General features: G+C 41.0%; 5 protein-coding genes across 5 annotated transcripts; 3 read left to right on the top strand and 2 right to left on the bottom strand.

Moving 5' to 3' along the window:
• Positions 1-1795: 1795 nt before the first annotated feature.
• On the top strand, positions 1796-3666 carry K441DRAFT_569020 (uncharacterized protein; the record flags this gene model as incomplete). The annotated part of the gene is made up of 7 exons (XM_067643847.1): positions 1796-1874; positions 1928-2023; positions 2081-2235; positions 2284-2422; positions 2480-2729; positions 2779-3169; positions 3226-3666. 7 exons carry the CDS (start codon positions 1796-1798, stop codon positions 3664-3666), a joined length of 1551 nt encoding a protein of 516 aa, XP_067502253.1.
• Positions 3667-6674: 3008 nt separating this feature from the next.
• On the bottom strand, positions 6675-8327 carry K441DRAFT_169082 (beta subunit of citrate lyase). The gene is made up of 3 exons (XM_067640304.1): positions 8199-8327; positions 7930-8150; positions 6675-7835 (listed from the first exon to the last, which is right to left on the bottom strand). The coding sequence occupies exons 1-3, from the start codon at positions 8233-8235 to the stop codon at positions 7137-7139; spliced, it is 957 nt and encodes a 318-aa protein (XP_067502252.1). The 5' UTR covers positions 8236-8327; the 3' UTR covers positions 6675-7136.
• Positions 8328-18801: 10474 nt separating this feature from the next.
• K441DRAFT_639159 (uncharacterized protein) lies at positions 18802-20731 on the bottom strand (the record flags this gene model as incomplete). The annotated part of the gene is made up of 2 exons (XM_067646568.1): positions 19569-20731; positions 18802-19492 (listed from the first exon to the last, which is right to left on the bottom strand). Coding segments are annotated over exons 1-2 (1788 nt in total), but the record flags the coding sequence as incomplete, so codon positions are not given.
• A 100-nt stretch (positions 20732-20831) lies between these two features.
• K441DRAFT_697498 (uncharacterized protein) lies at positions 20832-23061 on the top strand. Its single transcript, XM_067652980.1, has 4 exons — positions 20832-21034; positions 21099-21404; positions 21461-22191; positions 22245-23061. The coding sequence occupies exons 1-4, from the start codon at positions 20954-20956 to the stop codon at positions 22750-22752; spliced, it is 1626 nt and encodes a 541-aa protein (XP_067502250.1). The 5' UTR covers positions 20832-20953; the 3' UTR covers positions 22753-23061.
• Positions 23062-24333: 1272 nt separating this feature from the next.
• Positions 24334-24540, top strand: K441DRAFT_568426 (uncharacterized protein; the record flags this gene model as incomplete). Its single annotated transcript, XM_067643829.1, has 1 exon — positions 24334-24540. A coding segment is annotated over one exon (207 nt), but the record flags the coding sequence as incomplete, so codon positions are not given.
• Between the last annotated feature and the right edge of the window lie 1147 nt (positions 24541-25687).

The raw sequence follows: 25687 nt of genomic DNA, 5'->3' as shown, positions 1-25687 counted from the left end.
ATGGATAGAGAGGCATATCGACGGCATCCTCTTAAACGAGTAATAAAGCAGGTCGATATCAATGCTCCGTATTACCACGCGTGCTGGGACTGCAGCCAATTCGAAAGGTGATCAACTGGGCACCCGCTTTCAACGCGTTCATTGGGCCGTTTGACGCCCTAACCTAAGCGTGACAGCGGGGCGCAGGCCATGACTGACGAACAGCTTGACCCAAAGGCAAGGGAGTGATCAGCTAACGCCATGGGAGCCGCCTTGCCTTGCCTTGCCAGCCTGCTCACCCCGCCTTGGAACTGCCGACATGGGATGCACGACACCCGGGTCGCTACTTGACTGCCACACGCTGCCCAGCGAAAAGATACAGGCACGTTGCGACTTTTATGCACTGCAGCAGCCTGATTCGACCACCATTTTTCAAGATTCTATCCAGTCGATGGCGCAGCTGCATGATAAAATATTGATTTTCGCCCACGTGAGATGCGCGAGCACTGACACCGCTGGTACGACTGGCAATTGGGAGTGTCGTTGGGAAGCTGAGACCTACGTTGGGGCTGGACTCTACGCCACAGGGAATGCCGCTCGCCAGTCGCCTCACCGTGCCCACAACTTCATGGGCGGGCACGCGTCTGGGCGAGCGTCCGTGGTCGGCCAGGCTTTGGCTTTTCTCCAGCTGCCTTGCGGTGGTGCCTTGAGACCTGTCAGTGCGTCTCGATGGGGGAGCAGCCTAGATCGGCTAGAACAGGGAGATTGCCGTTGAGTCTGACGATGCATCATGCTATATTACCCTTCTTGGATTATCGTCTTGCCCAATGGAATTCCCGCTGCTCTAGACCCGTCGTGTCGCCCAGTAAATTCGCGGCGTCGACGGGGAGGCGAGTCCTTGCAGCGTCATGCGTAGCCGGTAATAGTGGCAATGGCAATTTGGACAAGAAACGTGCCTGAGTCTTCTCTGCGAGTTGTGTGGGTCGTACTGCGGTTACGCTAAAAATACTGCCCGCTCAATCAGAAGGGCCCAAGGGCTAATCGGCTATCGGCGTTGCGGAGGCGTGCTAAAGCGACGGCACTCGCGACCACTGCCAGAAAGTGCTCTCCCGTTCCTGACGTCTAGCCCCTGCTCCGCCACCAGCTCGCCTGGCCTCTCACCGTGCTTACTCTCGCTGATGACCGACTCTGCGAACCTGCCCTGCCCTGGGCGACAAGGGCTCCGGCATGCTGTGTTTGGGTGTGCTAGGATCATCCGTTTTGCTCCAGCGCGTCGGATCCTAATGTCCTTTGAAAGTAGCTGGCCTATGCCAAGCTCCGCGCAGCCCGCTGCCCCATCTACATTACTCTACCCCATCCCGCATTTCTGACATTCCCTTCGCTTTCGGGTTACTTTGTTCTGTTCTGTTATTCAAACTGCTCCAAACTGCTCGAGTTTCACCCTCACTTACGCAATTGTCCCCTCTATTCCAAACCATATCGATCCCGCCTACGAATCTGGTTTCGTTCCTCCGCGATCACAGTCCTTTCTCTTCGTCTCTATCGTTTGCGGTTTCATCTTCTGCATGAAATAGTATCATCACAAATCTCCTCACCTATCACGCCCTTGACGAAACCGCACAGGTCTCTGCTTCCGGAATCAATCCCGCCGTGACTGCCACCAACTATCACCTGATAGAAGGGACTTCTCTCCTTTTGCCTATAATATCTTTGTAGGACGTCGAGGCCCCGGATGCCAATCAGATATCCGTCAATGTTGCACTAAGTGCAGTCCTAAGCTGTTCGTCGACGAACCTGGGGTTGAAAGGGCTAGGAAATGGCGAATACAACACATCTTCGAGGGCTGTGCCCCGCTCCATTTTTCGACAATGCCAAATTCGGCACAGATGGTGGATGTAAGTTGACAGGGAGCGAAGATATCACCACCCACAAACTAACACCGTCAAAGATATTGGGGGCCGGCTATGTGCGATTGTATCTCACATAGAAGCCGACCTCGCCTGCTGTTTACCCTGCCCAGTAACCGATTGGATTTACCCAGACAGTGAGAACAGTCTCTCCAAGAATCCGTTTTTGGGGTCTTTCTAACATAGCCATATAGCCTTCAAAATATATTATCGAGTTGCCGAAGGAATAAACATCGTGGGACTCGCTCTATGCTTGTTTCTACTACTATCGTTTGTGTTTCTACCTACGGAGAAGACGCGCCGGCATTATTTGAGCTATTGCCTGATTGTAGGAGTGATCTTTATGGCGGTGAGTAATTTTGCTTGAATTTTATCAGCAATGCTGAGTCTTTGGTAGCTGGGATTCGTCGTACCGTTGGGAGTTCAACCTGATCAATGTTACGACGTAATTACGCCAAATGATATGTACTCGAGTCTAACGTGTGCTTTCTCTGGCGCATTCATCGTCGCAGGTGGCTTGTCAATCGACGTCTGGAGTAAGTGCAGAGTCCTTCAAACAATCGAATCCTTACTTATTTTTCACCCCGCTCCAGTCTTCATAAGGGCTCTTTCAATGCACCTCCAGATTTGCTGGGATGTGATGCCTGGAAAGAAGTTCTTCTACGCTGCTCAAATATTGGGATGGGGGATTATCGCCGTCTTTTTCACCGTTACCATGACATTCACGGGAGTTTCATTCAGATTCGGAGATGCTTGCCACGTAAACTCCCTGAACTCGATGAAGGATTTCTGGGGTCCACTTCTTGCAATCGCTGGTATCTCCGCATTGTTCCAAATGGCCACGTCAGTAGCATTCTTCGTCTCCTATCTTGCAAAAACTAACTCTTTCCAGATTCACGTATTGCATCAATGTGTATTTGAAGAATATGTGGAGTGACGAAAGGACGGAAACTCAAAGCAGCGCTGGACTCCCATCCTACACAGCTTCAAGTTTGCGAACGCACTCGGCTCGTGCAGTTTACCGACGAGTACGCAAAGTTGTGTGGCTTCAATGGCGCGGCATTACCATTGTAGTCTTTATTCTGGTCGACGTGATCTTCTTCTCCGTCGTCTTTGTCTACCTGAATTCCATCGAGCAGTCAGCTTCGGCGAATATTGCAAAGGTTGAGCCATGGTTGTTCTGCCTAGTCGCCAATCCGAAAAATAGAGAGAAGTGCTTGAAGTTGGGTCAAGAACAGTTCGTCAACATGCAAACTGTCGTTGCGATCTTGATGATGTTATCGGTATTTCTTCCTTAATTCCATCTATCCTCTTCAATTTAACTAACAACCACCCAAAGTTCGTCGGCATTCAATGCTTCCTACTACTTGCTCGCTGGACTATCTTCAAGGCATGGCTTGAGTTCTTCCGAACGAAATTTGGCTCAAAACGCGAATTCGTATCACTTGACGCAAAACGTTTCTCATCCGACGCGCGAACTTATGAACTTCTCAAGATTGGTAACCCGGCACTAAAATCTCCCGAAACTGCTGTCACCAGTCCAGCAGCTAACGCCTTCGACACCTACCGACGCTCTTTGTCGGGGACGCCAGACTACTTCGACAAGGAGGCACAGCGAGAGTACCAGAGTCCCACTCTCAGCTTCTCAAGTCCTCGTGCCCCATCCCAGGTTGCTATGCGTGTTGAATGGGATCCACGCGCAACACATGCGAGGGGCGGGCTGGGACTGCACCCTCCTGTCGTCGAAGATGATCACGACGGCATGGCCAACAAAATATGAATATTAATATAACCTAGGTAATATAGCCTAGACAAAAGTCACATAACCCTTGGATTGCTATATGCGAGCATTGGAGTTAGGATTGGGATCGATACGAGTCTGATCAAACACGCTGTGGAGACGGCACGGAAGACCAAAAGTGATCTATGACACTATTTTGCCGCCCGCGGGCACATGAACGTTGGAAACATATACCCGAGATGCAAATCGCCATCTCTTACCATTTTCTCACCAGTCGGGGTTGGGGTACTAAGACTTGGGGGTTTCTCGTTACATTTCATGGAACTTGGGTACGGATTGGCCATAGCGACGGAGTTTAATGATTGGAACGTAATCGGGAATCAGCGTGAATACTATTCTCGTCTTTAATTCTTCCCCTTTTCACCATATAACTTCATGTATCACTCGCTCACTCCTTTCGTGGAGCCTATCATCGCCTACAGGGCGAGTCTTCACGGTTCTCACCTACCTGTCCTCATAAAGGCGGGTGAAAGTCCAACGGGGTTCCTACCCTTGGTCACAAACGTGTGCTGTACGTGGAGCGATCCGCAAACCATAAAGTTGTAGAATACCGCGTGCATAAACCGCTCAAATGAAAAGGAGACACGTCCAAAAGGCCATAACAGTCGCTTGCTCTAGCTCTTTGGGTAAAGTGATCTGGGCAAGGCCCCTTGACCGTAAGCAAATTTCGGCGAGTGTCCTGAAATACGAACGGACACCCCTATCCCTAGCGCAGAAACCGGGATTTGGGGCCGTTTGAGAACCGCAACCGATGGTGACTGGTACCTTCTGCCCATTATGTACTCCCGGTCTTAATACAGGTGATTCGATAGCGAGATGCTCACGTGTATACTCATGCCGTGCCTAGGTGTCTTTAGGAACACGCCGGTGTGTTCGTAGCTAAGTAATGTGCAGTTTCAATAACGCAATTTGGCAAGATGGTGCTAGCGACGCATACTGACCCTTTTTTTAGACGTTGCACATCAACTTTTTCTCATCTGTAGACGACAAAGCTATAGCTCCCGTATATCAATTAACTGCCGAATAAACAACCTTCAAAGAACAGCTTCAGGGCATATTCCTCTACATAATTGCAGCTTGTTTAAGTGATTGGTAATCGTTTCATCATTCTAGAGCGCCTTGTTAGGAAAGAGCGTTCGAGCCAAATCATCATTGTTCTTCTTGCTCTTGTTCCTTAATATCTAACTGCTTCCTCTCCTCCATCTTCTCCGGCCAAGTTTTGATCACATCTACTTCTCAAACCTAGGCCATGGTGGTGGACCTGAAAGTCCAATGTTGAATTCCAAGAAAGGCGACTCTCCTGTGCGTTCTGCCTTGGTCAGAGCCAAAGTGAATCCTAGAGAGAATACAGAAAGAGCATGCAGACCTCGAGATCAAATATGTATATGTCCCTAGTGCTGACCCGGGCTGGAAGAACGTGGAAGGAATTCCTAAAGGTAAACATGTCTTTCTTTAGTGAACGTGATACACCTCAATCGTGACATATCATTATCAAATAAAGTTCTCTGCTAGCTAAAACCCCGGATACCCAATCTTTTATTAGAAAAATATGTAAATTCATAGAATCTACATCAAAAGCTTCTTCAGTTAACATCTTCCCAGACCTCTACGCCCGCGCCGCAGTCCTCTGCACGCTCTCCTTCCTCCTGCCCGCCCCCAGCGTCGCGCCGCACCTCTCCCTAATCTAATTCTTCAGCGCTGGGGCCAACCACATCGTCCACCACCCCATCTACACCAATTCCAAGATCCCGCTGACGACGGCGTCTGGGATTCACGGCCCGCAGATCGCCGAATGGGTCATTCTGACTACGCTGGTGTAGAACCACCAGTACAACGCACTCTATGAGGCCCCGAAGCGGAGGGAATGGGTCTATGGCGGGGGTCGTGGTGTACGAGACATAGTATGCTGGGGTACGGGAGTATTGGACGGCAGGGTGAGTAGAGTGCTGTTCCTCCAATCCCTTTTCGCTATCATTCCTCAGGCAGACAGCGCAGCGAGCGCGTCGGCCAGTCAAGAGAATGAGTGCCGCGTTTGGTGGGTGCGTAGGAGCTGGCGGGTTTCACAGCGTCGCCACCCTGATCGGGCTCTCCGAGTTTCCTGAACGACATGCTGGCCCCCGCGTGTCGCGATGTGTCGTGCGGCGAGCGAGTGAAAATGCGGGCGATGCGAGACACGGCATGACCGGCCCCAGTACGAGCTCATGCAGGATGCGCATCCCGGGCGCCCGTCTCCCGCCACTCCCGCATCACGTCGCACAATCGCGCATGGGCACAGAAGCAAGATGCACGCCTCAGCCGTCCCCGATCGTTTTTGCGCCGCACTCCTGGAGGATTGTGTTCGTTGCTGACGATCTTGGTTGCCATTATGCAGGTCGCGCGCGTAGCTAAGGCGATGGGCAGGGATGTTATCGCTTACACTGCCTCGCCGCGCAGAACGCCTGGATTCGAGGAAGGATAAAAGTTTCATTGTGCCAGGCACCAGTGATCCCAACGGGGAGATACCGGGTGCCTGGTATAGTGGGCTGGAGAAGGAGAGTTCGCATGAGTTTTGAGGCAGGATATTGATTTGTAGGCCGTTAGTGTGCCGTTGACGTGATTGGATCCTATTTTGGGCTTCTCTTCTTCTCTAATTTCCTTTGTGGGGTCTGATTTACCCTTTCCCCTTTTTTGTAAGAGAAGGGAAGACGATGCGTGCTTGACGTCGAATGCTTTTAATTGAGCACCTAGGGTTGCCTCAGCGAGCTACCAATAGATTTGCGCATTGTATATGGGACAAAATACTAGAAGGCGCCTCGCTACCACATGGCGCAGAAGCCTTCCCGACTAAATGCTTCTGTGTACAAAGTTCTCCTGATTTCGTTTTTGCTTATACTCCCCAGTTCATTTTTTTCATTTGCAATTTAAGTCACTCTGACTGCCTGAAAGTAAGGAAACACCGCCGAGTTCGCCCTCCTCGCCGCCTCCAACCCCTCTCACCTACGTTGCCAACATCTCGCGCGGCGCCATCATCAACCAGCCTGCCCTTGTCTCTACTCTACACGCTAACCAGCTGCGCGGCGCCGCTCTCGACGTAACGGATCCGGAGCCTTACCACCTGATGACTAGCTCTGGAGCACACCGAATGTGGTCATCACGCCACATGTAAGTGGGAGCAGTGTTAACTACGCGAAGAGGGCGTTCCAGGTGCTCTAGGAGAATTTGAGGAGGCTGAGGGATGGAAGGAAACTGGTAAACAAGGTAGGTAGGAAGAAGGGGTATTAGAGCTCGCAGAGAATGCTGTAGATGGAGCTGAGTGTTGTTGCCTGCGGTGCTTCATTAGCGCAATTTATTTAGCTTGATGGATCCTAAAACCGTATATGTAGAAGCTACTTACATAAATCATTCGTTACGCACCGAAGACCTCATTAATCTGTTATTCTATAAGGCGGGCGTATAGCGTTTACACCAGTTCACTCAGGCTCCTGATCCCCCCACCTCTCCCACACCCCCTCGACATCGATCCCGCAAACCCTCGCCTTCTCCACCACCGCCCGGGCCTTCCCAACAACCGGCACATCAATCATCTTCCCGTCCAGCGTCCACGCCCCCCGCCCAGCCCTCTCCGCCTTCTCATCCGCAACCACGACCCTTACGGCCCACTCGACCTCCTGCTCGCCCGGCGAAAACGCCCGCTGACACACCTCGACCTGCGACGGGTGGATGACCTGCTTGCCATTGAACCCCAGCCCCTTCCCGTTCGCGCACTCCTCCTCTAGCACCTTCTGGGCCTGCGCGCCCGCGTACGCCGTGCAGACGAGATCGATGGTGCTGGGCAGATTTGCGGCGCGCGCGGCCGTCGCGATGGCGGAGCGCGCGTACAGGAACTCGGTCAGGCCGGGGGTGCGCGTCAGCGAGAGGTCGAGGGCGAAGTCCTCGGCGGCGAAGATTAGGCCCGAGAGGTAGGGGCTTGCGGCCGTGATGGCGGGGAGGTTCTGGATCGCTTTTGCGGACTCGATGAGTGCGATTATGCGGATGGGGTTGGAGGGAGAGGCGGGGGAGGAGGGGTGCCGTGATGGGAGGGCTTGGCGAAGCATGTCGGTGACGAAGTGGAGGTCGGAGGCAGAGTTACATTTCGGGAGGACGAGGGCGTCGAGGTGGGGGGATTTGAGCTGCGTGGTGGCGCGCTTGTTAGCTGGAGTGCTTCGTAGGGATTGATTCTCGATTGGGAGTATTGTAGATGCTCGAGAAATGGGCTTTGTATACCACTTCCTGTAGGTCGTCTAGTGCTAGTCCGCTCTCTACCGAGTTTATCCGTACTGCTTGCTCTCGGATCCCAGCAGCTCGTGGTTGCTCAAGTAGATGTCGGAGGCTCTGCCGTGCTTCTGCTTTTTTGCCTAGAGTGACAGAGTCTTCGAGGTCATAGGCTATGCAGTCGACGTTTAGACCGCGGGATTTGTTGAGCATTTTCTTCGAAGAGCCGGGGACTATATTCTTGTTAGAGAGAGGAGTGGTGGATTGGGGAGAGTGGATACCATAGAGGAGGGCACGGCGAATTATTGGAGCGGCCATAATTATAGAGAAAAATTAGAATGATTTACTAGGGAAGGGGAGATATATATACAAATGAAGCAATTGGGGTTGAATGGTGTTCGTTCCGCTCAGCTCACCTGGTGGTAAGCTCGACCCATTTTACCTTTTACTTGGCACAGTCGGCAGTATCGGTCACGTGAGCCGAGCTTTTAGCTCGGTGAGCTTAACTTATCTCATTAATCAGACGGTGGATCGTTGGTACGTACTGCTCCTTATCCAACGAATTCTCCGCCGAGGGTCTGAGAGCTTATAGGCGGTAACGAAGCGTCAAAACATACCAAAAATTGCCCTTTTCACTGCCGTAACGTGGGTGATAGGGTTATTATGACGGTCGGCTACTACCGCCTTCCTGATGTAGATGGAACACCAAAATACTGCCAAAATGCCTCAGAAGTAGCCGTTGGGTCGTGCACGATGTTGGGTCGTGCACGACCCAACGGCTACTTCTGAGGCATTTTGGCAGTATTTTGGTGTTCCATCTACATCAGGAAGGCGGTAGTAGCCGACCGTCATAACCCTATCACCCACGTTATCCTCTCTCTCTACTACATTAAATAACGACGTCGTGGCTATATTATGTGAAATATTATGTATCCGGGTCAGGCTTGGCATAACCTTGGGTTACGCACGACCCCCTAAGGTCCGCGACATATCGTCCAAATATTACCCCCCCCCTTAGGTAGTGGCCCTACTTTTCGGACGCGTTTTTAAGGCCTTGGTTAGTACTAGGTTAGTATAAAGGGCCTTAGCGCGCCTTCGACCTTACTATTGCCTTAATAATCCATTTTCCAACCCTCTCCTATTCTTATACCCGCGCTAGCTTATATAGGGCTTCTAATTTTATATAAAAAGGCCTACTATAATTCTAATTCTATAATATAGGGCCTTATTCTTTATCTTCTCCTTTAATATTTACGCGTTTAGTAGCTTTATTTACCTATACCGCGCTTATATATTTTCCCTTTACCTTTTATAAATATAGAGTTTTTTAAGAATCTTCTTACTTTATAGTCTACTTAATAGTTAAAGAAGCCCCACTAGCCTCCCCCTTCTATAGCCTTTAGAGCAAATTTAAGGCCTAGGCAGCGCGGCTATAAGATATTTATAAGGCCTAGCGCCTAAATAATACTATAAGGGCTGTATAAACTAAAGTAAAAAGAGTAGGAAGACTAGTATATAAGATTAAAGGTAATATAAACGGTGCCTAGGTAATAGAAGATAGGCTTTACCTATTTTTAGAGTAGTAAGTTATTAACTAAGAATTATAGGCTGCTAGCTATTAAAACCGTAAGTTAAAATAAAAAAATAGTAACTAAGTAAAGAAGAGGTAGAAAATAAAAGGTTAGCTAGGGGGGAAGGTAGTTATAAGGGAGGAAGCTATAAAGGGGGAAGAGGAGATATAGGATAAAGAGACCTCAAACGCCTTATTTATTACGGACGCTTTAAGTATAATATTACAACTACTTGGGGAAGAGTCGGAAGAAGCTAGTTAGTTAATTTAGGCACGGTCTAGAATGGAGCCGGTAGAACCATATGACGAGAAATAATAGCCAAGGTTATATGATGTAATCTATATAATCTATATAATCTATATAATCCACAATAAAGCAGATAAAGCACACGTATATTATATATAAGAAGGATTTTATAGGAGTACGGTTGTGTATTTAAAGGACCACAGTCCCTACCTAAATAGTTCCTTCCTTATAGTGATTCTTAGAATATAATTAGAGTTAATCTATTAGGCAACCACTCCACCAGTTATTATTACGTTATTAACTTTATCTTATATTACCTACATACCTAGCCTAATAACAAGCCCATTGTAGTACTTGCTATAAGGTTCCGTTATATAATTACTACCTAGTTACGGTATTAAGTACGGAAAGTTAAATAACATGCTACCAAAAGCAGCCACCATAACGCCATTAATGGCGGCAACTACTTCGAGGTTAGGAGGAGACACTAGTATAGCGGATACTAACTTATAGTAACCTATAACGGTCGGACAGTTATAAGAGGTAATTAACTAGTTAACTACTAATAATGCAGCGTTAGAAGAAAGGGTTAATGGGATAGGAGTAGTAAAGGTTAAGTTACTATTAATAAAGAGGTACTTAGGAGAAAGATTAAAGCTTAAAGAATTCCTTACGTAAATGTACTTTAAGGTTATATAAAAAGGAGCGAAGCTGCCGATACCTATAGATTAAATAGTATATACGGGACTATTCTTATTAGGAAGGGCACTTAAATGGTTTAAGTTTTACCTTACGGAGATATAAGCAAATGGCATAATAACCACCAGTTAAGAGGTATAGTTTATATTTTTAAGCTAGGAAGGGTTCGCGGAGCGACTTATATAAATATTTAGAGACCCGGAATTAGTAACCACGGTAGAAAGAAAACTTTAAGATATTACGTAATAAACCTTAGCAATTAAGTATACAACGTAGTTCTAGACGCTAGTAATATAAGTAGAGTGGAATAATAGGGCGCTTATAGCACAGTATAAGTAAGGACTTAAGGCTAAAGTCTAGGATATAATTATCCTAATAGAAGATACGGACACCCTAAGGGAGTTAATAGATTAAGTGATTAAGATTAATAATTAGATCTACCAAAGGGAACAGGCTAAGAGAGATTAGAATAGAGTTCTATAGTTATATAAGGCGTAGAATACGCATTAACTAAAGTAAAGTTAGAAACTATAGTATAGCGTAAAGCTAATGGACCTAAGTGGTACTAAAGAAGCCTATAAAAGATAGAGTAAGAAACTATAAAAACCTAGAGGTTAAGAATCTAGTAATTACAGGACTAAGGAGCATAGGCTAAACCAGAGATCTTAATAGCAGAAGATGTTTAGGCGAACTCTATAGCAAAGTTAATAGTTTAAGGATAGAGCTTATATAAATTATAGGAAACAAGGTTACTTTATAAGGGATTATAAAGATAGTTAGAGTTACTATATAATAAAGGGAACTAGATTAACGGTAGAAGATATATACGTATAGAGGGATAATAGTATACTACGAGGAACAAAAAAGTGTTTAATTAGAAGTTTCGCATTTTATTACAATAATGCATACCAAATTTATAAAGACGCTAAGTACGGCGCAAGCTATTAGCTATAGGAGCTAGCACCTATAAAATATAGAGGAACTAACGAACTAGTTCGCAAATCGGATATTAAGGATAATAAATTTAATATAGGCAAAACATTTTATAATAATAAGGTAATGAAGGTAGCTTACTAGGAGCATATAAACCTTAAAGATGTTATACTAGAGGTAGAGGATGATTCCACTATAGAATAGGGAATATTAGTAGGGATTAAGACCCCGCTAGACACAATATCTATCACTTCGTAAGACGTAAGAGAAGTAGGATAATAAACCACTTTGGTACTTAATAAAGGCAAAAAGCCAAAGGCTTAAAATTCTTAAGAAGAAATAAGAGATAACTAAGACTTTTAAGATAAGATAAGGTATACCTAAGGACCCATAATAAACAGAAACCAATGAAGTAGGGCAGCAGCTTAGTTCAAAAATATATAAATAAGCTTAAGATAGAGTTTCCCATAAGTATAAGACTCTTAAGACAAGATAAGAACACCTAAGCCTAGTTAAACTAAGGCAGGAGCGACGCTTAAGTCAGAAGCAAGCTTAGGATTAAAGAATTTAAGGGATTAAGAATTTGGAGTACAAATACGGACACCTATAAGTAAGAGGTAAGGGGCTTCTTTATAGATTAGAGAATCTATAGTGCAAATAGTAACCAAACTAGGAGATAGACATATAGACCTAGAAGACTTACTAGGAGAACGTAGTGTTTAACCTAAGGATTAAAATGTTAATACCAAGATTAAGAAGTAAGAGGACTTTAAGGATCTAAGCGTAAGACGCAAACTAAAAGAAACTATAGAAGAATTTAGAGTAAGAATTATTATATAGCAAGAACAGAAACTAGATAAAAAATCTAGCATATTAGGACGTATAAAGGACAGAGCACTAGTACGAAGAATCACTAATAGGCCTAGGGTAGGTATATTATAAGCTAAGTAGCTTACTAAACTAGAAGATAAAGAGGATCTAGGGATTTTAACTAGGTTTAAAGAACGATATACTAAAGGCTGTCACGACGTAGTAATAAGGAGATACTTCTTTACGGACCAGCTGTATACGCTTAAAGGGTTATACTAAAAGTGGTATAGATAATAATATAATAATAAGTAGGAAGACTTCTATATATAGTTAAATAAAAAAGTTGTCTAAGACCACCTAATTACAGAAAAGGCGATAAGTTACATTAAAGGAGCCTTAATTATAATGTTAAAAGATCTAAATGAGCAATTAGAGGACTAGAGAAGCGAGAGGTAAATTATAGTACCTGCGAATAAAGTCGCAACGCTTAAATTAACACGAGAAAGGTTTAAACTTAAGGATAAAGACGAGCCTAGAGTTAACCTAAGACATTAAGCACATTATATATTGGCATAGATTGCGTATATAGATAATATGTATAATATATATAGAGCACTAAAAGACAAAAACCGGAAGTACCTAGTAAGGATATATTAGTTATTAGACAAGGCAAAATATTAAAACGCTAAGTATATATATAGTTAGCACCTAGTAGAAGTACAAGCCTAAGGGGACTTAATACTTTAGCCAGGAAGATTCCTTACGGAAGAATGCCTAAATAGATAATAGTAATAGGAATACCTAGAAAATACGTGTCTATAGTATATAGAAGATAAAAGGTAAACTAAGTATTGGCCTAAGTTGGACTAAGTATAAATAGGATTAAGCAGCTAATAGTTAGGAAAAGTAGAGGCCTACGGGACTAAAGGGAGCTAGTAGTAGAGCCTTAGACCCTTAAAAGAATTTAAGGACGGCACCTAAATTTATAAGTTAAGTAGTAAGATTAACAGTTTAAAGCATTAATAGATAGTGGAGTAATAAGAAACCATATCTTACTAGCAGCAGTTAAGAGAATAGGATTACCATATAGGAAAAAGGAACACCTTTACCTATTAGTAATAATTTTAGGAGATCTAATAGCCTATAGAGGAGGCATTATTAATCTTAAAATAGGACCTATTTAGTTAACTATTAAAGGGAGATAAATTAAGATATCTTTTAATATATTACCATTAGGAAATAATAAGGCAGTACTAGGAATACCTTAGTTATAGAAATATAATCTAAAGATTAATTAGGTTATAGGTTAAGTTAGTATTAGGGATACTTAACGCTATAAGGTGCGATAATAAGCTAAGTTAGTATAGTACTAAGTTAGAGCGATATATAAAGAGACTAAGCGAGGCTTAAGTTATATACTAAAGAGATATTATAAGTACGGTAAGAAACTATAGTTACCAAAAAGTAAGAAGCTATTAGAGTATATAGCATAGGACTATAAAATAGAATTAGAACTAAGAATAAGTCTAAGGTTTTTTCCAATCTATAAGCTTACTAAAGAAGAAGGTAGAGCATTAAAAGAGTTTATCCAGAAAAATCTATAAAAGGGATATATCAGACTATTGTAGTTATTAGCGGGTTATCTAGTACTATTTATACTAAAGAAGAATAGCAAACTAAGGCTATATATTAACTATAGATAGTTAAATAGCATCACTAGGAAGGATAGGTATCCTTTACCCTTAATTAGTGAAATCTAAGATAGAATAGGCAATGTATAAATCTTTATAAAGATAGATCTAAAATAGACGTACTATTAGATTAGGATTAAGGAAGGCAACAAATAAAAGGCAGCCTTTAGGTTAAAGGAAGGACTATATAAACCATTAGTTATACAATTCGGGCTTATAAATATACTAGTAACGTTTTAGAAGCGTATTAACAATATATTAGGGGAACACTTAGATGAATTTATTATAGCATACCTTAACGATATTATTATCTACTTAATAACTAAGGAAGAATATAGGGAACATATTAAATAGGTCTTAAAGAGACTATAAAAAGAATAGATGCTAGTAGCAATTAAGAAATGCAAGTTCTTTACTAGGAAGACCAATTTTATTAAATTTATTATTAAACTAGGCCAACTTAGTATAGATCTAAAGAAGATTAAGGCTATAGTAAATTAGTAAGAACTAGAGAACGTTATATAGTTAAGATTATTTTTAGGGGTTTGTAATTACTGCAGAAGGTTTATAGCGCAGTAGTTAAAAAACATTAAACCATTTACGCGATTAATAAAAAAAGAAGAACTATAGGTATAGGAAAAGGAATAGTAAGAGCTATTTAAGAAAGTTAAGGAGTTATTTACCCAGGAGCCAGTTCTTAAGATCTATTAACTAGGTCTAGAGACAGTTATAAAAATAGATGCATTAGACTATATACTAGGGGTATACTTTATATAAAAATATTAAAATGGATGGCACCTAGTAGTATACTATAGTTAAAAGATAACACTACTAGAGTTAAACTATAATATTTATAACAAGGAGTTGTTAGGTATAGTTATAGTACTAAAGAAATAAAGAGCATTCTTATAAGGTATAGAGAAACTATTTATAGTTAAGACGGATTATAAGAACCTAATAGGATTCCTAATAATAAAGAAACTTAACTAAAGATAGGTTAGATGGGCAGAGATGCTTACGGAATACCATTTTAAGATTTAGTATACTAAGGGTATAGACAATATATAAGCAGACGCTCTAAGTTAAAAAGCTAAACTACAAAGTAATAAAAAGCTATTAGGGGCTTTACTATAAAAAGATATAGATAAACTAATTAGGTATAATTATCCAAAAATTATAATAACTTAAGAGAAACTAGAAAGAGTTTATAAGTTACTAAAAAGCTTTTAGGTATAAAGAATTTTAAAGGCATAGCTAGAAGATCTATAGATAAATATATATAAAAATTAAAAAGCGAAGTATATCCTAAAAAGCATAGCAGAACAATTTATAGAGAATTTTTATAAGGAAATAACTTAAGAACATAATAGAGCTACGGGCTTAGTATTAAGACTCTAAGAGGAGTATATTATTAATAGAATCTAGGGCTTAGCGCGAAAAGTTATAAAGGAATATCTAAATTGCTAAAGGAATAAACTAACGAGGTATAAGCTATATAGAGGGCTACAACCTATTAAAATACTAGAGAGACTATAGGAGGTTATATTATAGGACTTTATTATTAAGTTACTAAAGTTAAGAGACCCTATTACCGGACGAGATTATAACGCAATCTTAGTAATAGTAGATAAGTTTATAAAGTAGGGATACTTTATAGTATATACGGAAGAGATATTAGTAGAAGATATTACTAGAATCTATATTAAGGAAGTGTTTATAAGATATAGAGCACTAAGTAAAATTATATTGGATAGAGATCTAAGATTTATAGCAGTATTTTAGGAGGTATTCTTAGCGGAATAAGGAGTTAGAGCAGCAACTTCTACTATATATTATCCGCAGACAGACGGTTAAATGGAAAGATTAAATTAGACACTAGAGCAGTATCTAAAACACTATATTAATTACGCATAAAATAATTAGGTATCGCTATTACTAATTATACAGTTTACATATAATATAACACCTTAAGAAAAAATAGGCATATTACTATTTAAGGCAAATTATAGATATAAGCTAAGAATATTATTATTATTATAGTAAGCAAAAAAAATAAGTAGTATAGCTAAAGAAAAAATAAAGATATTAATAAATCTTTATATAGACCTTATAGAATTAGTAAAGAGAGTATAAAAGAGAATAAAAAAGTACTATAATGCTAAAAGATCTAAGGGACCAGATCTTAAGGAGGGAGATAAAGTATAGCTACTATACAAATTTTTTAAGAGTTAACAATTAAGTAAGAAGTTAGACTACGTTAAACTAGGACCTTTTAAAATTATATAAAGGATTTCACCAGTTACGTTTAAGTTAGACCTACTAGCTAAGATAAAGATCTACCCTATATAGCACATTGTAATACTAGAGCCAGTATATAGGAATATTAAGCCACCGGTTTATAAAGCAGATACGTATAGAGGACAGGAAGAAGACAAATAGTAAGTTTTAAAGATCGTTAACTATAAGAACGTTGATAATAAAATATAGTATAAGATAAAGTAGATAGGCTATACTAAGACTACCTAGAAGCCGCTAGAAAATTTAAAAAACGCTATAGGAAAGATATAGGAGTATTAGAAGAGATTAGGTTAGGTAGTATTAAAAAAAAGGATTACTAAAAAATAAGTCACCTAAGGGGGACCTAAGAAGAGTAGTTACTAAACTACTTAAATCTATTTCCTTCTTAGCTAGAAAAGGATTAGTCCTTTTATTACCTAGTTCCTATAGACCTTATTCTATAAACTTTTACTCCTTAAAATGGACCTTTTTATAGACCTTCTTAAGACGGATTAACTAAGCGGACGCCGCAAGATAAGACTTAAGGGCCCGTTACTAAGCATCGGCAGCCTCCCGTTCCGCGTTATAAGAATGGCGCAACTCTACCAAAGTAATAGATAGTTTATTATCTAACTGCGTAGTAACAGATTAAATATAAAACCCTAAGATAAATTAATTAAGGAACTAGACAACTATTAAGAGTAATAGGTTATATATATTTAGTATTAGAGATAGAGCAAACGTCGTAGGATAAATAAATATTTGCTTTAGTGCACTCTAAATAAGAGAACGGTTATTGCGAAGATAGATTTACTAACGCAATATAAATTAACCCCTCTTTTAAATAATAAGAACATAGAGACGGTATAATCTTACTAAGAGATAATATTGCAGCAATAGTGCGAGCACGACGGACAGTTAAGGACGAAGAAATTACTTTAGGTATAATAAGCAATAATATTAACTAAATTAATTAGATAGACATTACACCTCTAGTAAATAACTTAAAGATATTAGGAATCTTTAAAGACAAAGATAAAGAGGAGGGAGATGGTGTTACGGATGCTTTAAGTACGATATTATAACTACTTAAGGAAGAGTCAGAAGAAGCTAGTTAGTTAATTTAGGCACGGTCTAAAATGGAGCCAGTAGAACCATACAACGAGGAATAATAGCTAAGGTTATATAATATAATCTATATAATCCGCAATAAAGTAGATAGAGTATACGTATATTATATATAAGAAGGATTTTATAGAAGTACGGTTATGTATTTAAAGGACTATAGTCCCTACCTAGATAGTTCCTTCCTTATAGTAATTCTTAGAATACAATTAAAGTTAATCTATTAGGCAACCACTCCACCAGTTATTATTACGTTGTTAACTTTATCTTGCATTACCTACATACCTAGCTTAATAACGAGCCTATTGTAGTACTTGCTACAAGGTTCCGTTACATTATTTGGTGAAATAGTCTAATACTTAGTTATAAATAGCTATATCTTCGCTATTACTAAGCTTTATATATAGTAGTTAAAAGGAAAGACATTACTGCTACTATAGGGGGTAAAGCTCTTAGTAGTATTAGAGAGTGTCTATTATAATAAGGACCGGATTTAATATATTAGCTTTATTAATTAAGGCCTATTTATAATTACTAGCAGCTATAACATTAAAGGGCTTAAAAAGGTAATTACTTAGTACTAGAAGATAGGCTTTAAGATACTAGGTATTAGCGACTTAGTTAATTAAGGCGCAAGCACAGCAAAAGGGTCGCGCAAGCCTAGATAGTTCTCTTCTTTATAGTAAATCTTAAAATATAATTAAAGTTAATTTATTGGGTAACCTACTCTACTAGTTATATTTACGTTATTAACTTCTTATTTATCTATATACCTAGCCTATTAACAAGTCTACCGTAGTATTTCCTATAAGGCTTCATTATAAACAACCTCTAATTTCTCTAAAAAGATTTTTTTTATTACCCTTTTTTTTATTAAGTCCGAGATTTATATATTATAAATTTAATAATATAAATTAATTCTATTAGATATATTTAAGTTCTAAAAAATCTGACGGTGGGCGCTAGTCGTTGAGTCGGCCGGCATTTCCTGGAGATAAGTGCACTGCGACAACGGCACGGGTAATTGACTCTAGTTGGCTCAGTAAAAGGAGCGCCTCTCGTGGCGGCGCACTGGATAGATCTTCTTCTTTTTTAATTTCTTCTGGTGGATAGAGTCCCACAATTGGAATCTTAGCCTCCAAATCCGACCTTAACTGCGCGAGCTTCCGATTTGACAAGCTCAGTTCTGCTTCAACCATTAGTCTCTGTTCCTTAGCTTGCTCCAGATTCCCTGCACCCAATGCCTCCAGCATGTTCTGGGCCCCAATGTTGATCTTCGCCTCCTTTGCTATTTGATCTAGTAATTTGGCGCGTCTTTGCTCCGACGTAGTCAAACCTCCAGATTCACCGCACACCGTAATTTCAACGTCTCCATTTGGGTTAAGAGCCTGCGGTTCTGGGAGGGAATCGTGTCGAAACTCTGGAGGCGTGAAGAAGTCCTCTTGGCTAATGTACGGGTCATTATATCGCTCCTCAAGATCAGTAATGACCCTGTTGACTGCTTTTTCTAGTATTTCACTGTCATCTAAAGCCATCCTGGGTTCAATAGGAGGGGCATCAGATCTTCCAGCTCGGGCTCGGGAAAATTTGTTAGTGACAATGTCCCAAACGTTATCACCTGTATCGGGAATCTGTGTGGAATTTTGATTCAGGTCTTTGGGATATTCCTCAGTAACCTCTTTAGTCAATGGGTCTAGAACCTCGGTTCTCGGATCACCAGTGGTCCCTGAAGGCTCTGACTCCGTATCACTTTCGCGCTCCAGTGAGTCCAGTTTTCTCTCCTCACTCGACCCTTCCACATTCTTCTGAGACACATTGGAGTCATCGTGGATGTTTTCATCATCTAGTATATAATCCGCGCGAGGGATCGCAAATAGCGCAAGCTGCTGTAAGTGCCTTGACACATGGAGCTTCATCTTCTTAGTTTCCTTCTGGCAGAAATTACAGATCCCCACTGACACACGGGACGATCGTTCAAAAATGCGTAGAACTGTGGAATAACTCTTCAAGTCTAGGCGGACTGAATGTAAATCTTGCATGTGTCTTGCAAACTGTTCATGGTCTTGGAATGATGGATGCCCAGGCGTGTTGCAGAATAGCTCAACCCTATGTTGTTGTATTTCGTGCTCGAACCAGGTATCCCTACTGGAGAAGAAGTGGTATGGAAGATCGCAGCTTGGAAATGTGCAGACGTAAGGCTGGAGATCTGCTAGTACGTGCCTCCTACGAGAGTGATATTAACATCAATTAGAGGCACTAAGTGATAAAACGAATCCATGATAACGCCATTCAGACTTACTTCCATGCGAGATCCGAGGTTATTGTAGGCAGCAAACGGCAGTATTTACACTCGAAGAAAGTCATCCGCGAGCCCTTCTGACGATTCGTTATTGGTCGTGGTGGGACATGTATCGGAGTCTCACGAGTAAACTCGCTAGCAGCAACGGAGGTGGCAGGTTGGGATTCAGGAATAATCATCTCGTCAGGCATAGGTTGTGTTCGGAGCGTCGTGGCTTTAGAGCGGTAGCTGATTTGAGTCTCTCTAGCATGACTCGGGGCCTTTATTGTGGGCAGGCTACTTCTTTCACTCTTGTCAACGATTCTCTTCTTGAGTTCCTCTTCTACAGGCAGAGATTCTGCGACTGGCTGCATATTGTCTCGATGACGCTTCCGATAGAGTAGTAGCTGTCGGCGTTTCGTGATCATCTTTCCCAGACGTATTGCCACCTCTTTATGCAGGGATGGGAACTTGTCTCTCACATAAAGACTGTCGAAAGGCTCGTAGAAAGTTGCTTCGTCTTCTGCCGCATTTCTCAATCGGGTAAGTGGTGCTGGGCGTCGGATCGGAAGTTTGTATAAGCATAGAATTGTCGATCGGATAGAATTAAGCACTACAGGAAGTTGAGAGCCCGAATCTTCCAGCTCTAATGGTGATAAAGCAGGATGATTTTGGCTTGTGGGGAATTGATTGATTGAGGGCGTCTCGGAATCAGAATCGGATGAAATCTCCCATGATGAAGTGTTGGATCTATTGTCGTCCATGCCCGAAGTGCTGATATTACCTTCCCCAGATTCAGAGTCCCAGTTTACTGGTTCATCGGTAACCCCATTTTCAAAAACCTCTTTCGCTCGGTGAAGATGCCTTTCAAGTAGTTCGAGCAGCTTCACAACTTGATCACGGTAGAAAGGCGCCTCCTTCAAGCGATAGTCAAGAGATAGTACGTATTTGTTGCCCGAATGAGATGCGCCCACATTTCCGGCCCACAGCATGTACCTATCAAACTCATCCTGAATGCTAATATCTTTGTCGTTGAACGTGGAGGCTTCAGCTTGTGTCCTGTCAGGAAGTGCTCGAAATGCTTTCTCGCATTGTACATGATGCTGGGAAATCGTCATGGCGATATTGTTCTAGTTCATCAGAGTAGTGAGTCTTTGTGTGAAGTGAGTATCTTCGAAGGTTAGAAGCCCGAGGTTGAAGGCTGCTGGTCAGGTGACCCTTAAAATGGGTGACTATGGTTTTGTTCGGGTATATGGTACTTTTTGGCTCGTTTGACCACATGACGAAAACAAAAACTGCACCTCCGCACGAGGCTGAGGCTGAGAATCTCCTTGTCTAGCACATTCCAAAGTTCACTAGTTTTATTCTTAGGTATTTTCTCCGCGTGGGCATATTATCAAGTAGAGATGAGTGGTTTTGAGATTGCAGGTATCGTACTTGGGGGCCTACCACTGATTGTCACAGCCCTCGAAAGATATGCTGACGGAGTAAGACATCCCAGCCTTGTATCTGATATTTAAACAGTCCTTGGTTGCTAATACAGTAATCTAGGTCCACTTGATCAAAAGTGGGATACACTATGAGACTGTCTACCTAGATATTCAAGCCGAATTGGTTCTCAGCATGGCGATTTTTCGGCAGTGCTGCGAACAATTGCTCCGCGGTTTATTAATTCCGGACTCACAGTTCTGTGCCCTCGTAGAAAAACAAGAGGGCTGGGATGACCCTGATTTGATCAAGAAAATGCAGGTGAGGCTGGGAGATCGAGACTACTATGTCTACTCAAAATTTGTGAAGAGGCTGCGAAAGAGGATTTACTTGCTGGCGGAGAAGCTACAACTCCAAAAGGACTTGACAGTATGTCTATTCGAGGCCTAAACACAGCGGTGCGGAACTGATGTAATGCCTGCTAGCCAGTATTTGTTGTCAATGGTGTTGTGGATCACAAAAAGGAGAAACAGTTCTTCAGAAACCCAATGACCCGCATCAAGGGCGCTTTTGAGGCTGAAAAATTGAAAAAGCTCGTAGCGGAAATCGGAAATGATATAGAAAAACTCCGCGACATGTCCTTAGGCGCCATTGACTTAGAGGAAGAACGCCATGAACGAACATCGATATCTACGTCAGCATACTGGTGGTCTTTGAGAGAACATGCTCTCCGTCTTTTCTCCGCATTAAGCGGGATCTGGCCCCATACTTGCCAATCACATAAGCATCAAGTAAATTTACGAGTAGAGATACCTTCTAGCCAACAGGACGAGAGCGAGATTACTCCTATGCGGCTGTGCTTCTGCCTGGGTAGTAATACCGTTGATAATGTCGGCCGGGACGTCACAATTCACTCTTCCCAGCCTCCAGTTACTCCGACCACGAGCTTAACTCCGCAGAAAAAGTCTACTCGATTCGCGCTACCACCCTTGACTGAGACTCGATATATTCAAAATTGTGATTCTCCAGAAAAAATTCAAGACCTCTGCACTGCCTTGATGGGTCATTCCCAGAAACGTTGCCTCGGATTCCTTCCGGTTCGACAATGGCATTACCACGTTCACGATGCCCGAGATTGGCCTCATTCTAGTAACTTGGTGCCTCTTCGGGGACTGTTTACCGGTCGGAATCGCATCGGAGTGACCCCACGAGAAAGGTGAGATTCTGATCTGCAATCATTCGAAGAGTGAAAGTTAACGAAACCTCAAGATGCGTCTATTCTGCGATGCTTGCACGCATTGTCATGCAACTCTTTGATACACCCTGGCTAGGCCAGAACTGGAGTTTAGAAGATGTGTACGTTGATGGTGGAGCCACCAACTCACAATTCTACATTCCGAAGATGTTTGACCACGCTCAACGTTCATTCACTCACCCAACGAAACGACAGGCTTTCGTCAAGAACCAAATGGTCTTTGCTCTCGGTGTTGCCCTACTCGAGCTCACGTACGGAAAAGATATTAGGTGCTTCAAGACTCCCGAGGATTTAGACGAGAACAACGAGGAGAATGCGTTGACGTTGTATTCAATTGCAGATCGACTCACAAAGGAGATACAGAAGATTGAAACTCCTCGATTCGCTCGAGCGGTAGCTAAGTGCATATTCCCAGCTTCTGACACATATGACTTCGAGCTTGCAAATGAGGGATACCGTAACCGCTTTTACCTAGATGTGGTGCAGCCACTTCAGAGCGAATATGAGATATTGTTTTCCTAGACTGGCCCAGTGTGGCCAACAGGCAGCGTCGCTGGCAGCTCGCTGCTGATGTAAGCAGTCAGTCCAGCGTGGTTTTCAATATCAATACTGCCAGTAATATTGATTAATATTGTTACTAATCAATATTGGCGCGTATTGGCAAATATTAGCGTATTTATAATATTGGTACGGATATTCTTGGCACCCCTTAAAAAAATTTTACACTGTAATATTATATACATAGTTATTATAATAATGGCTTCCGACGCGGGTTTATTACTTTTTATACCTATATTAGACTCCCTTAATATAGAGGAGTTATTAAACTCCCAATAAAAAAAGACCTCTAAGCTATGGGTATATACCTGGCCACTATATAAAGATAAGGCTATACACTACCAGAGAATAAGGCTTATATACTGTAAGCATTATATAGAGATAGTATATTACTTAAAGTCTACTATAAAATTTTAATATTACCTAAGGTCTAAGTATAATATCCGTTCTGAAAAGTAAGAGGGCCCTATTTATATAAAAACTAGTACTTAACTTTATAATCTTTATATGCAGCTCCGCGATATAAAGCAGGCAAATAATATTAATGCGCTTATTCTTTAATCTGCACTTAACCGGGAAGCTATTACTATAGTATTTGTTTTATTAATAGCCGTACAAAGGCTACTATTTTAAATTATTAAATGGCCAGAGTTCTACGCGTTCTATTAGGTTCTTAATCTAAAGGTTAAGGGTTATATTATAACGACTTATTCTACGGTTAATAAAATAGTCTAGGATATATTTATAATATAGAAGGACGTTACACAAAAAAAGCTTTAATTAGTAATATTTAAGGTTTACCTCTTACTAAATATCTAGACGTCCCTAAATAAATATCTTCTACTTAGCGTTTACGTATACTTTATTAATTAAAATAAAAGACTATAAAGAGGCCTTCTTATACTTTATATAACCCTATTATATAGTGAAGAGGATTAGTTCTAAACGCTGCTTCTAATACTTTAGGATTACGGTATCGTGTAGAGACTTAGTACTATTATCGCCGATAATACATCTATAAATAATATCTTATATTATATAATCCAAAAATATCTTTAGGAAGATTATAACATAGAGTGGAAATCTCTATACTAACGAATTTAATATAATAGCCATATTATCCACCTTACTATTAAGGCCTTCCTCTTCTAAGACTTAGTTTAAGAAGATAAGCTTTTATTATACAATATTAAAGATAAAAAAGGAATTAAAGTTAACCTAAACTCTAGAAGAAACTAATTTTAAACCCTTAATATACTTAGCAAACTCTATAATATTATTATATACACCTAAAGCTCACTAGGTTATACAAAAGACTTTATTACTCTTACTTAAAGATAAATCCTATTAGATAATTATATAAGGTGGAATAGCTAGCACCAAATGCTTTAGGTGGCCTTAGAACTTAAGTTAGTAATTAACCTTTATATAAAGAAGCATACTAAGACCTTAGGCGAAGATTTCCTTACTCTATAGAATTGGACTACACTTTATATAACGCATAATTTCCTTTAGATATTTAAGAGGGTTATATTAGAAACTTAGGGCTATAACGCAATAATCTTAAACGTTCTCTTTTTAATAGATATTCTTATAAGGCATTTTAAGCAGAGTTTTGTAAGGAATCTTCTTCTTTTACTTTTAAAAGTTCTTCTAATATTGTACAATAGGAACGTTATAAAAAGAATAGCTTCTTTTATTTTAGGATTTAAATTAGATAGAAGGCGTTTAATAAATACTACCTTAAGTTAGATAAATCTCCATTATACGCTACGGTAATTATCTTTTATCTTAAATATTATACGCAGTATATCCGAGTAAATTAGAAAAAGAAGTGGCAGAAAGCTGTACTTAAAAAGGTTAAATAACTCTAGGAGGATTACTAATCGCAAGCTCTTAGGCCTAAGAGTTTTACTACTCTTTAGCTATCTAGGTTACTATATAGGTAAGCTAGGCCTAAATAAGAACTTAATTTATATAAACGGATTATTAAGGATTTTAATAAGTTTACTTAACCTTAGAGCCAAGATAAGTATAATGACTATATTAGCGATCCTTTAAGTTATATTAAAAAGATTTCTGCCCTTTAATAGTGGTGCTAAGAGCAATAGCGCGTATAATGGCTACGACTATTGCTACTAGCAATTACTATCTTATTAATTTTAGTAATAAGCAATAAACCTAAATAAACCTTTTTAGGAGTACGTTATATAATCTTATAGGAGAGAATATAAATAGGTGTTAAGACTCTTAAACGGGTAAAGTGTATAAAATAGTAGCACTAAACTAAACTCTTAGTTAAGGAAACTTAACTTATTCCTTATACGAAGCTCTAAATTTAAGGATCTATTTATATACTAACCTATTTTGGTTTTATTATATAAGACGACTACTAAGCTTATACGGCACGTTAAGCCATAAATTATATATAAGTGCTAGTAATACCCCTAACTAGCTAGGTATATATAGGTTGCTAATATACTAAATAAAAGCTTATATATACCTAAGCTAGAATAATAGTATTTTGGGGGTTACCCCCCAGCTAGTCTTCCTTTTTATCTTTAATTAACAACGGCGCCGCTACTATACTACTACTACTAGCACCGCTAGCCCCTGCCTATGGCAAGCGCAGAGGTCCGCCACTACTACCTCTATCTTTATCTTATACGGGGCAGCAAGCTACGTAGTCACGCTACTTATAATTCCTATATACTCTACTAAAGTGCCTAGGTACCCAATAATATAATAGAAAAGGGCGATAGCCTAGGTAAGCGCTAAGGCACGTAGCGTATAGGTTACCTACTACCTTACCCCAAGATTATATAAGGATGGCGTTAATATACAAAGGCTAGTGCGTTGCTATTTAATAAGGGGAGATCGCGCCTTATACAAACTCCAT

This window comes from Cenococcum geophilum (assembly GCF_001692895.1).
Source record: "Cenococcum geophilum 1.58 unplaced genomic scaffold K441scaffold_30, whole genome shotgun sequence".
Classification (NCBI taxonomy): Eukaryota; Fungi; Ascomycota; class Dothideomycetes; order Gloniales; family Gloniaceae; genus Cenococcum; species Cenococcum geophilum.
The sequence above is the reverse complement of the archived record's forward strand: the minus strand, read 5'-3'. Positions and strand labels throughout refer to the sequence as shown.